A 13,766-nucleotide genomic window follows, 5' to 3' on the forward strand; every position below is an offset into this window, starting at 1 on the left:
TCTAATCTCTGCTCTAAATGTGGGTATATAAAGCTTTTTTTTTTACCTAATTAATTGCCGAGAGGCATGGTAATCCCAAAGCACTGGTTCTGTTTAGTGGAGTAGCCTGAAAAAAACAGAAAACAAAAAAGTAAATTAAAAAAGTTATTTGTGTCTATTGACATTTTCTCATTAATAGGAAATAAGACACATGAGAGTCCATTTTGCTGTTTAAAATGAACTTTTTTCAAGATGTGTTGCACTGAATTGCAAATAAATCGACTTTGCAAGACTTATGGCAGTTTTGCTTTAGAAAATATCAATGCCACCCAAACTCTAAAACACCAAAGGTGTATTTTTACTGCACCACAAAATTATAAAATTATTTCAAACATTTAAAGGTATTCTTATCAATCCAGTATGTTTTAGAATTCAAAAAAATGTAAGAAATGCAAGCAACAATAGTGGAAAGACCAGGAAAAAACAGGCATTCTTAGGTCAAATTGAAAGGATTTGAGATTGTTCTGTAATTTGAGTTGAATTAGTACCTATTTTAATCAAAACATTCCCGTTTTACAATCAAGGAAATACAGGTCCTTCTCAAAAAATTAGCATATTGTGATAAAGTTAATTATTTTCCATAATGTCATGATGAAAATTTAACATTCATATATTTTAGATTCATTGCACACTAACTGAAATATTTCAGGTCTTTTATTGTCTTAATACGGATGATTTTGGCATACAGCTCATGAAAACCCAAAATTCCTATCTCACAAAATTAGCATATCATTAAAAGGGTCTCTAAACGAGCTATGAACCTAATCATCTGAATCAACGAGTTAACTCTAAACACCCGCAAAAGATTCCTGAGGCCTTTAAAACTCCCAGCCTGGTTCATCACTCAAAACCCCAATCATGGGTAAGACTGCCAACCTGACTGCTGTCCAGAAGGCCACTATTGACACCCTCAAGCAAGAGGGTAAGACACAGAAAGAAATTTCTGAACCAATAGGCTGTTCCCAGAGTGCTGTATCAAGGCATCTCAGTGGGAAGTCTGTGGGAAGGAAAAAGTGTGGCAGAAAACGCTGCACAACGAGAAGAGGTGACCGGACCCTGAGGAAGATTGTGGTGAAGGGCCGATTCCAGACCTTGGGGGACCTTCGGAAGCAGTGGACTGAGTCTGGAGTAGAAACATCCAGAGCCGCCGTGCGTGTGCAGGAAATGGGCTACAGGTGCTGCAATCCCCAGATCAAGCCACTTTTGAACCAGAAACAGCGGCAGAAGCGCCTGACCTGGGCTACAGAGAAGCAGCACTGGACTGTTGCTCAGTGGTCCAAAGTACTTTTTTCGGATGAAAGCAAATTCTGCATGTCATTCGGAAATCAAGGTGCCAGAGTCTGGAGGAAGACTGGGGAGAAGGAAATGCCAAAATGACAGAAGTCCAGTGTCAAGTACCCACAGTCAGTGATGGTCTGGGGTGCCGTGTCAGCTGCTGGTGTTGGTCCACTGTGTTTTATCAAGGGCAGGGTCAATGCAGCTAGCTATCAGGAGATTTTGGAGCACTTCATGCTTCCATCTGCTGAAAAGCTTTATGGAGATGAAGATTTCATTTTTCAGCACGACCTGGCACCTGCTCACAGTGCCAAAACCACTGGTAAATGGTTTACTGACCTTGGTATCACTGTGCTCAATTGGCCTGCCAACTCTCCTGACCTGAACCCCATAGAGAATCTGTGGGATATTGTGAAGAGAACGTTGAGAGACTCAAGACCCAACACTCTGGATGAGCTAAAGGCCGCTATCGAAGCATCCTGGGCCTCCATAAGACCTCAGCAGTGCCACAGGCTGATTGCCTCCATGCCACGCCGCATTGAAGCAGTCATTTCTGCAAATAGATTCCCGACCAAGTATTGAGTGCATAACTGTAGATGATTATTTGAAGGTTGACGTTTTTTGTATTAAAAACACTTTTCTTTTATTGGTCGGATGAAATATGCTAATTTTGTGAGATAGGAATTTTGGGTTTTCATGAGCTGTATGCCAAAATCATCCGTATTAAGACAATAAAAGACCTGAAATATTTCAGTTAGTGTGCAATGAATCTTAAATATATGAATGTTAAATTTTCATCATGACATTATGGAAAATAATGAACTTTATCACAATATGCTAATGTTTTGAGAAGGACCTGAATAAAGTAACCTAACAAAGTAAAGTACAGTAAATACAGTAAAGATTAATTATACAACATGTTTTGACAGATAACATTAGTAAAGTGCTTCACATCTCAAGCTCAGTCAGATACTAGTGGATAGGATATGTGAATTCAATTGTTTGCCTGAGATTTTCTTGACTGGATGTAGGTCTGGACTTTGACTAGGCCATTCTGAGACAGGAATATGCTTTGACCTAAACTATTCAAGTGCAGCTCTGGTTGTGTATTTTGGGTTGCATCTACTAGGGTTTTTTTCACCAGTATTGCCCTGTAATTAGTTCCATCCATCTTTTCATCAACCCTGGCCAGTTACCTTGCCCATGCTGAAGAACAGCATGGCAGCTCCCATTACAATATTTCAAAGTGAGGCTGACCCAAAGGATGGGGCATTTAGGGTGATGTGTAGCTTTCTGCCACACATAGCATTTTGCACAACTTGGTATGTCCACTGCATAGCTTTTGGCAAACTTTAAACTTTTGCCGGCTTTCTTTTAACAATGGTTTTCTTGTAGCTATGTTTTCATAAAGACTGAACATGTAGTGCATGACAAAAAGTTGCCCTTTTAAGGTTTCCAAACTGAGCTTAGGATCTCTGCAGCTCCTCGGGAGTTACCATGAGCCTCTTGGCTGCTTCCCTGATTATGGCTTTCTATCCTTACCCTGCATTAAACTTTTCTGCAACTCTTTACCTGGGCTGTCCAGTGAGTTTTTTTTTGTCTTTGTGACAGTTTGCTCACTACTTCTGACTTTCAAGGGAATTGCTTGGAATTAATTTTACTTTAGGGCTTTTAATCAGGAAGAGGTCCAGTACAAATGTACTCCACACTTCATTTTTTATCATTGGAAAAACTGGAAACCCATTTAACCATTTCCCTCAACTTCACAGTTATGCACAACTCTGTGTTAATCTATTACATTAACCCCCACCCGTCAACATACACTGAAGTTTGTGGTGGTGATGTGGCAACATTTCAAACAGTTCAAAGTGTATACTTTTGCGAGAGTGTATAGTTTATCCAGCCAGCGTCAAGTCTCACAGAAACTCTGAACAGCACAACCTAAATAAGTAAAAGTACTAATTTACCTTGTGTAAATCTCTTGAATGTACTTCAAATTACAACCTCAACAAGTAGAAGGATGCTTGCTTTGCTTTTTTAAACACTTGATTCTCTTATCTATCTATATATATATATATATATATTTGAATGGATACACATACAACACCCACAGACTTGATTAGTTTCATGCTGCTGCAAAGACAAACAATTGATTTTGAGTTGGTTTTGTGGAGCTACGTTACTGAAATAGTGTTATTTTGTGTTGTTAAAAAACCTTAAAACAAGGATCAGTTATACATGTTAACCCATCCGTATGGGACATTTAACAAGCTCTCATTTATTTCATATTTTGAGTGGTTTTCTCCCATTATATCAGCCTCTTTTCTTTTATTAGCTTTTTGGTTTTTATTTTCTCACTGTAGGATAAAACTAATTCAAAATCCTTTTATTTACTCCTTTAATGTTCTCCTTTTATTATCCATCTCTCTGTCCATTCACATCCATTTATTTTTAGGCTTTAAATCACAATGGCCAGCTCTAGCCTCAGGGTGAATAATAGTAGAAGCAAAGGAGGGTGGAAACGATCAGTGTCACAATCGAAGCAATCAATACTGGGTGCGGGGTCACCATCAGCGTCGCCTCTAGAAAAGCACAGCCACAAATCGACCTAAGAGGGACAGGAGAAGAGGATGACGAAGCGTCAGGGAAATGAGAAGGGCAGGGATGTGGGTAGGACGTGGATGCTGACAGGAGAGATAATGGAGTGGAGAAGCTGAGGAGGTATGTGGGAGTGTGATGGAGGGTAAACAAGAAAAATTACATGGCAGGTGGAGGGCAAACAGTCAATGAAGGGAGGCAAGGAAGCAATATTATTGCTTCCTTGCAATAATATGGAAGGAAGTGAAGGGGAAACTATTAAAATGGTATTCAGAAAGATACATTTTAATTGTCTTTGTTGAGTGTTGCATTAAGTAAATAATACATTATAATAAAAGTAATAATACACGAAAATAGGAGTACATTATGAGATAGATTTTCAGCACTTAATTTATATTTCTACTCTTTGTTTATACATCTTTCTCTCACAACAGGGGGTACATTATCTGAGGCAAGAAATTTGTATTTAATAAATAATCGCATAATTATTTGTGACATTCTCGCAAAGCAAAGAATATATCAAAGCACAGCAAAAATAATGCTCTGTCCAATGTAGTCCAGCATGTTTTTTGATGTACTGAATCCTGTCCCACTAAACACACTTACATGCTTGCAAGTTAGACATATATTTCTAAAAATAAAATGTTTTCCCATGGGATCAGGGATGTATTTTTTGTTATGGTAATATACCTCAGCACCGTAAAATGATAATTTTTCAGCTGATCGTCTTTTGCAAAGTTGGCCTACCTAAAAAATTATAAAGATTTTATGGAAAGGAAAAGGAATTAACCCACAGGGTCACTTGAGCAGTCAAACCCAATAACATTTCCAACAACTCCCAGAATAATTTATTCACTCATACCCGAAGGCTGAGAAGAAAGAAGATAAAGAGCAAGAAGGTAAAGTGATAAAGACAGAAATAAGTGAAAGAAAAAAGGGTGACTCAAAAATGTGCTGTGTTTGAGTTTTGTTGTGGTAATCAACATGTTGGCTGTAATTTGTTGTCCACTAAAAATCCATAATATGATATTGCAAAAGCTGTGTGTTGATGGTAAAAGCTGATCATAATGCACTGCATCCTGAGCCAATCGAGCATCTTAATGCTACTATTCACAGCTATTTTCAGATTACCTAAAATGTTTCAAGGACAATGTTTGTCCTGATGTCTCAACTGTTAAGTGGCTTATCTCCTTCCCAACCTTAGCTGCAAAATCTGAGAGGATATTAAAGATATTTATAATCTTTGTCGTTAAATAAAAAAAGCAAACTTGTTAAAGGGATATCTGCCAACAAATATTCAATCTTGATCCTGTAGTCAGGATATCGTTAATAAGCAATCATTTAAAACACAGCAATCAACAACAAATAATAAAAATCACTCAATAAATAACAGGCAAATTATTTGAATCCAACTTCAAACATACAAAAATACAAACAAATAAAAAAAAACAAGAGTTTAATCTAAGACTCTACAGGCCTCAGTCGGCATTTGAAGTGTTAAAGTTCACAACAGGCACAGGAGCAGTTGCTCAGGCACATAATGTGCAAAGGTAACAAACCTTCTACAGAGTGAAAAGTTACAGACCTCAAAACTTTGTGTGGCCTTCAGATTTGGATTTGTGGAACTGGTTTCCCTGGCCTAGCAGCTGCATTGAAGTCTTACATCATCAAGTGCAATATAATCATTGGATCCAGTGGGGTAAAGCATGCCCCCACTGGACTCTAAAGCAGTGGAGACGAGAATCATGCCTCTCTGTCTGGCAATCCACTGGATGAGTCTGGGTATGGCAGTTGCCAGGATAACGGTACCAGCCTGCTTGCATTGTGTCAAGTGTAACGTTTGGTGCAGAGGGGATTATGTGTGGGACTGCTTTTCTGGAGTTGTGCTTGGTCCCTTAGTTCCAGTGAAAGGAACTCTTAGTGCTTCAGCATACCAAGACATTTTGAACTATTTCATGCTCCAAGCTTTGGTTGGGGATTGCTCATTCCTGTTCGAACATAACTCAGCACCAATGCACAAAGCAAGATCCATAAAGACGTGGATGAGCTGATATTATGTGGAACAACTTCACTGGTTTCCACAAAGTCCTGATCTCAACGTGACAGAAAACCTCTGGGATAAATTAAAGGAGAGACTAACCCAGACCTTCTCACCCAAAGCCAGTGTCTCACAAATGTGTTTCTGGAAGAATGGTCAAACATTCCCATAAACACACTTCTAAATTTTGTGGAAAGCCTTCTCAGAAGAGTTGATGCAGCTATAGCTGCAAATGGTGAACCTACATCATACACATTATATGGAATAAGAATGAGATGTCACTCAGTGTCAGATGTGTGTGAAGGCAATGTAATGTATTAATGTGCAAGTAAATGAGGAAAATACATAGATGCCACCACATAGTGTTGATGTACTTCGATTAACATCAGTTATCTGAGCTTAGAGATTAGGTTTTGGCGAGAAAAGAGATTATCTGTTACTGTGAGCAGTATGAGGTGTTTATGGGAGCAACTTGATGTATCACTGAAACAGCTTCTTGGTGTTTGTGTCTGGATGCAATCCCACTGTGAAAATATGTCTTGAGTATATAGAGCTGGCTGCTTGAGATGCTTAGCATAATGTTTATGTTAAGTTCTAAAATGCATCAGAGGTTTAAGGAAGTACTATATTGCATGGTCTGAAATTCAAAATCACCTGGATGCTCTTTCAGATTTGCTATAGTAAATCACTGAAACAGTATGAGATTCAGCCTCATAATTCTTTTTTTCCTATGCTGTTGAAGACACACTGCATATTTTTTGAACAGACTTGCTACTTGCTTTGATTCCTCAGTCAGGCCTTAAAGTGATGTTTTGCTCTCAACACTACAGCAGCCAGTTGATTTATTATTGTGTTGATGGAAGCAGACCTCAAGGGTTTTTTTAAATTATGGGTCAGAAACCCAGAGTGAGTCACAGGCTCGCGTTTCAGTGGATCTCAACGTTTCTGGGGTTAGTTTAATGAGCCCTCAGTACAAGAGCAAGTGATCAACTTCAAATATGTTCTGGTCCCAGGCTGAAGTAGCTGAATGATCTTGTGGGCAATAGTGTTCAAGGGTCAGTTCTTAATCTAAATATAAACAACATTTGAAAAGGCTCATTTTCTTTTCTGGCTACAGAGCTGATCCTGAAACAACTGGAAGAGTTCTGAACACTATAGTGCGTCTCTTCGTAAGGACACCATAGTTAAGTTGCTTCAAAGACTAAATACACACATGATATAACTTTAAGTACACTAATCTTCTGTAAAGACCTACATTTATTTTCTGCTAGTTTATATATAAACAACACATTTCAATAACCTTTAAATCAATGAAAATTAATATAGAGATTATAGTTTTATAATCCAATAGGTTTATAAATAACACTAACACCATCGTAATGTCGCCAAGAAATAAGTTTCATGACTGAAACTCTTCCAGATAAATTTGTCTATTATTACAAGTACTTCCAGACTGAGGTAGCATAAAATGAGTGTTCATAAATTAGGTAGGCAACATTACAATTTACTTTTGTTTTTAAAAATGCACCCCACAGGTAAGACTGTTGATTTATGTTAGCTATTATTTTTGCCATTTAAAAAAACTGATTTTTTTAAATTATATCTTTTTTCTCTGGTCTCTCTAAGGTGGTTGGTTGTACATCTGTAGGGCAAGCATTGAAGTGCTGGAGATTTAGATATACCCAGATCTAAAAATGCCAAGTTCAGCAGAGTCAGAACAGCAAATACGTCCTGTTCCCAAGAAACAATCTGCAGTCAGAGCACAAAGCATATATTAGTTTTGCTCAAAGGTGATGTCCCACATAATTCTTCACTACCAAACAAATTAGAATAATCAGTTTAGGTGATGATTTATTCTTTAAAATGTTTTTTGCATTGTATTGGTAAGCTGTAGAAAATAGTCACCGCTACCATATTTGGAAAGTGACAATGTTTTAGGATTTCTTGTTGAGTTTCTACCACAATGGTTGTGAAACAGAAAAACCTTTTCCTCATCTGCATGAAAGGATGTTAACAACCAGCACTGCTACAACATTGAGCTGGTTTACAGACTCAAAGAGGTTACTATGAACAATGCATCCCATTACAAACCTGCCGAGCATGAAGCACAATTGAATTTTATGAGTAATTTCTTCTGTACAAAACTAATAAAACAAACACATTCAAAGTCAAAGAAAAAATGGATGACATTTGGTGAGATTTTTTGAAAAAGGTTTTTTTTTACATCATATTGTGAGTTTACCTTAGACGGAATGTCTAAACCTCTGAACGCAACCATATATGGCAAGTGATATACCGTTGAGAACCCATTAAGCATGACTATTTATTAATGCAGAGTTAGGTAGTGAAGGTTTCTTCTGAACAACTAAGATTTTTTTGCAGAACGTTTTATTCCTCAGGATGAAAAGATCATAGCCATCCTGGGATGTCCAACTGGATACAAAGTAAGGGAAGTTGCCATGGAGCCATCCAAAAACAAACAATGTAACAATGGTTCTTGGCAATAAATCTTGGACCATTTAAAAAAGTCTCTCTACCAATGCCAAACTGCTTTTAGCAAAAAAAGGCTTGTCATCATTGGAGGCAATTTATATCAAAACTCATTTCTTGGAGACCGAACCCTATCCTTCAAGATATCAATGCCTCCCTCCGCAGAGTAGAGTTTATCAGAGACTACCTCCAGAATTTGGGAGCAGTGAGGATGGAAGGGCCTCCCTGCAGTCCTGACCTTAAGCACACTGAACACTTGTGGGATTGCTTGGGTGTGAAGTTTTTGTCTGAATTTCTAACACAAATTAGGTAGGCAACAAATTCTTGTTGAAGAATGGGTTGCCATCCCACAGCCGTGTTTAACTAAGCTCATGACCAGCATAAGCAGGAGATACCAGGCTGTTGTGGTTTTGTATGGTTATTCCACATCCTATTGAGGCCAGTGTTTGTTAAATGCATAAAGTGTTAGATTGAGAATATGTCTTCAAACTTCAATCATCCAATCCAATAGGTGGCATCAAACAACAGTCAACAGTGGAATAAGCTGGTTAGCATTGGCAAAGATAATTTTTAAAGTTTTTTCATGGGTGCATCCCACACACCCAACTTTGCTGCTCAACCCACATTACATTGCATACATTACATCATTTGAAAGTACATTTTCCTTACAAACGTAGCACCAATTAAGGGGAAATGAAGAGGTTTCTATTAGTATAAGCCTGATTGACAAGAGGCTTTGTCATTACAAAGAAATATCTAAAAGCTCGCAAATGTCCTCACTTTTTGTGTTATCTAGTGATCTTTTTGAGATCTTTTAGCTTATTTTATGCAGTATAAAAATATGTATGGAAGTGTACATGGAGTCATAAAAAATAAAAATAAAAGACTTTTCTAGGAGCAATAGTGGCCACTCAAGCCCACATGAACCCCTTAAATTTTACATGCATTCGAAGGGGGATTAAAAACATTGTATACAAGGAAGGATAGTGTAGAAAGGGGAATAGAGAGGGGGGCAAAAAGAGAATACAAGAGTTGACAGCAGTGGCAGTTTGTAGCTGTCTTGATGAAAACCAGAGCTCCTCTATCTCTCTTTTACATTATCTCTCTTTCTCTATCTCCATCTCTTTACTCCCTACTCTCCCTTTCTCTCAAAGGCCTGAAATAATAAGGTTAGTCCCCTCTCAAGGATCGCTCAAAATAAAAACCCTATGTCTCTCTTCTCATTCCATCGTGGCCGCTCCCTTTCTCTCTCTCTTTCTCAGTCCGTATCCCATTTTCCATGCGACAGGCCTGCTCCTAATCACACCCATATTAGGACATGCGTTGCCTTTATGAGTTTCCCACCCACATGAAGAGGTTGCTAAGTTACTCTAAGCGTCTTATCATTTACCAAAAGACAAATTACAGAACTTTGATCTACCTCAGCAAAAAAACAATGCTTTCTTTGCTGTGTGTAACCATACCTTTACTTATAAAAATGTGTATTAGCTCTTTGGTAAATGACAGGTACCATTTTGTGTAAAAGATCTGATACCTAAATTTTGAAAGTAATTTCTAGACTAAAGAATACTTGAAAAAGAGGCTCAACTTTTAACAAATTAAGGGAAAAAAGCTTAGTCATTTACATCTTGGCTTTGAACATTGTGGGGCTGTCAAGGTTGACAGACATCTGTTGTGATTATGAACATGAATATTTAATAGTTAATACTTTAATATTTTATTAAATAATATTTTGGTCTGTTAAGGGTTGTCCTGTGAATACCAGCCCGATAAGGCGGTGGCATTAGGACAAAATTGAAAGGGATGAGCCAAGCTCTGACATTAATGAACAGCAAAACTCTGCACTCACACGGAATGAATTCACACAATTTCTTAAAATACAAGAATTTAGTAACAAAAATAAGTCAACTCAAAGTCAAACATATTTCAATCAACAAACTCTTTACTATGCTGAAACAATACAACTAGCTACCAAGCAGAATTAAAGAATAAGGAAGACTAATGGGCTATGTACAATATAAACAATTTGATCAAACATGGCTGAAAGCCCTAAAGAGTGATGCAACATTACCATGCAACATTTATGTTTGAGAACCATGGATTATCTTAAAGAATCTGGAGGTGAAGTTAAGTTAGTCTTGGAGCTAACTTAGGCAATAATTGGTATGCCTTTAGACAACCATTCACAATGGCAGCTCAGATAAAATTTTAGTTGGTCAGTCAGTCATTTTCTACCACTTATTCCATAGTGGGTCGCAGGGAAGCTGGTGCCTGTCTCCAGCAGTCTATGGGCGAGAGGCAGGGTACACCCTGGACAGGTTGCCAGTCTATCGCAGGACAACACACAAACAATCATGCACACACTCATACACCTAAGGGCAATTTAGAGTGACCAATTAACAAGCATGTTTTTGGACTGTGGGAAGAAGCCAGAGTACCTGGTGAGAACCCACGCATGCACAGGGAGAACATGCAAACTCCATGCAGAAAGACCCCTGGCTGGGAATTGAACCCAGTACCTTCTTGCTGCAAGGCAACAGTGCTACCAACTGTGCCACCGTGCAGCCCAGCCCCAAGAATGATTTGCTGAATAAAACCAACCTTTTGGATGACCAATTCTCAACAGTTTTTAATTAGCTGCCTTTATTTATTAAAATGGGCTTAATGGTGTTACTTAGTTATCAAGCTAAGTAAAATAATATTTAGGGAAATATTATTTTACTAGATTGAAAACTAACAACCTTTTTGGGTAAAAGATCTTTAGTAGGCAAGCACTTGTTCTTAGCTGTTAGCGGTCAAATCTAACAAAAGAAGCTTATAGCTTATCATCAGAATCAAACACATACCTTTAAAATACCATTAATAAAAGGGTTAAAATACAAAAGCGTGGACAGCGCGTTTTGGCCGATCTTCTGTGTTTAAAATCACCCTTTGAATAAAGTTTGTCTTAACTTTCCAAAAAAAACACAAACACAGAACACACAAACTGAGCACATGTGCTGAGCAGATAATCTGCTAGTAATAAGATGGCTGAGTTTCAACACAAACAAATTAAACATCATAAAATGAAAAATGTTTAGATTATTTCATTCTAAACTACTTCTCTCTGCCCAAAACATAACCTCTCACGTGAACCATGCAGAGGAAAAGTCGTAGCTGTGGGGTGGGGCGGCTCGTTCTGCCGCCAAACTGCACGTTACTGCTGTAACCACGGTGATGCAGTCCCGTTGTCCTTCCTTCAAACCAGAAAAACTGCTCCACTGGACGTCGTAGAGACAGGGTCTCTGATGGGAACTCTCTGGAACACAGTTTGCTTCGGTAGACCTCAAAGAGAAAGTCAAGCCACGCTTGTACCTTAATTACCCCCGTTCATGAATGAATACCGGATACACAAACAGTGATTCATTCCTACTTAACTTAATGCATATGACCGCGTAATTGTATGACACTCTTGGATCCAGTTTGAAGAGTTATGTCTGTTTGCCCGCGAAGAGACATTAGCGCGCTGTGTGCCTCCATCCAGTTCCTCTGGGGACCTGTGTGGAAGAGGTCAGTTTGTTGCAAAAGCAGGGTTTTTATTCGGACAGTGACGTCACGGGAATCCCGTTACCCCCGTTTCTGCCTGTGCTGGATGTAGGTTAATGTGATTTGTTTTGAAAGTTCCAGAAAGGTTCTTATCATGTTGTACACATGGCTGTGGTTGCATTGAGGACTGGGGCTGCATCTGCAAAGAGGTAGACCAGTGTGGTGGTCACAGTCTTTAAGAAAAGGGACTGGAGACTGTCTTTTAGGCTCACAGAGAAGGGTGTACTGAGTGTGAAGTGGCAGGGATGACAGTGATCTCCTCTCAGTGCTGAGTACATGATCCTCAATTGAAAAAGGTATACTGCAACCAGTGGCAGATGCTGGTCTTTCAAGGAGGGGAAGCTCAATTTCAAGATCGCTAATTTGCTGATTTGCTAATTTCGCTGTCAATAAAAAAGGGATTTAGCCTCAGACAGATCATCCAATCATCATTCAGAAGCTGAGCGTCCGGGCCAGCCGAGGCCAGCCCACTGCCCCATGGACCCCCAGAAACGCTGAGTGTCCGATGGGCGGGACAAAGCCCAGCATTTATCCAATGACTCGTCTCGTTTTGCTGCAGCCAAGGCTGCCCCACAGACTCCCAGAGACTCTGAGCGTCCAATGGGCGGGACAAAGCCCAGCATTTATCCAATGACTCGTCTCGTTTTGCTGCAGCCAAGGCTGCCCCACAGACTCCCAGAGACTCTGAGCGTCCAATGGGCGGGACAAAGCCCAGCATTTTTGCTTCGCTATTGAACTCACTGTTTAAAGCACTGCGGGAAGCTGCGGGAATGAGTGAGAGGAAAGCCACGTCGTTAGCAATGATAAGAAGCTGATTCTGAACAAAAGTTGAGCGCGTTGTAGCGCATATTTAGTCAATGATATGTACACACAACAGTATATATTTGATCACTTATTTTTTGACATTTTAGGGGAAGCTGAGCTTCCCTTGCAGTCTTAAAGCAATCGCCACTGACTGCAACCTATGGCTCATAGGTCACTGTCTGCCTCAAGTGAGGGACATCAAGTATCTTTGTGTCTTGCTCATAAATGAAGATCATGAAATATGGATTGTGACATAAACACATAGAAATCCCAGATAAAAGTGTCTTCCTCTGTAGGTTGGTTGGATTCAGTATTAGAGATGAAGGTGAGAAGCTCCAAATGTTTTCAATCTGATCTTTAACACAAAGGGATCACCCAGAATAAGCTGGACAATGTCTGTCGAGAATGGGATGTCTGGGTTTTCTTCTGAACCTCTTTCTGACCTGATCTTATATAACCAGAAAAGGATGGATGGATGGATGTTTTGCATGCTTTGTAAACATTTTGCTATGCAGTCAACTCTTCCTTAACTCTCCACTAAGACCATTTGAGATCATCATCCTGATGACCATCTTTGCTAATTGTGTGGCCTTAGCCGTCTACATCCCCTTCCCTGAGGATGACTCAAATGCCACCAACTCCAACCTGGTAAGCAGCACATTATTTTACCTGTTTTTGAACTGTCTCAGTAGATATATATATATATATATATATATATATATATATATTCAAAATTGCATTTGAAGTTACTGTCATGTTTGTCCATTGTAATAACTATCAACATGTACATCTCCACACCATAATTATTATTAGGACATCCATGCTAAAAAATGATGAATTCCTCTTTTCTGACACTAGCTGCCACACAAACAGTTGCTTTGTAAGCTGTGATTTTAAACCTGTTAGACAGCTGCTGGTTTTTCAGTATGATGCAATG

The 13,766-nt window shown here is 39.0% G+C and overlaps 2 protein-coding genes across 2 annotated transcripts in view; one reads left to right on the forward strand and one right to left on the reverse strand.

Moving 5' to 3' along the window:
- dcp1b (decapping mRNA 1B) overlaps positions 1-13,766 on the reverse strand; it is a 177,501-nt gene that overhangs the window by 102,165 nt on the left and 61,570 nt on the right. Inside the window, exon 2 of the mRNA XM_047389521.1 lies at positions 47-106. The gene's annotated coding sequence lies outside the window, so the exon portion shown is untranslated. The remainder of the gene's footprint in view (positions 1-46; positions 107-13,766) is intronic.
- Positions 1-13,766, forward strand: part of cacna1c (calcium channel, voltage-dependent, L type, alpha 1C subunit) — a 290,444-nt gene that overhangs the window by 68,949 nt on the left and 207,729 nt on the right. The window contains exon 3 of the mRNA XM_047389522.1: positions 13,372-13,477. Coding sequence (XP_047245478.1) covers positions 13,372-13,477 — 106 coding nt within the window. The remainder of the gene's footprint in view (positions 1-13,371; positions 13,478-13,766) is intronic.

The sequence above is a fragment of the Girardinichthys multiradiatus genome, chromosome 17 (assembly GCF_021462225.1).
Source record: "Girardinichthys multiradiatus isolate DD_20200921_A chromosome 17, DD_fGirMul_XY1, whole genome shotgun sequence".
NCBI classification, from domain to species: domain Eukaryota; kingdom Metazoa; phylum Chordata; class Actinopteri; order Cyprinodontiformes; family Goodeidae; genus Girardinichthys; species Girardinichthys multiradiatus.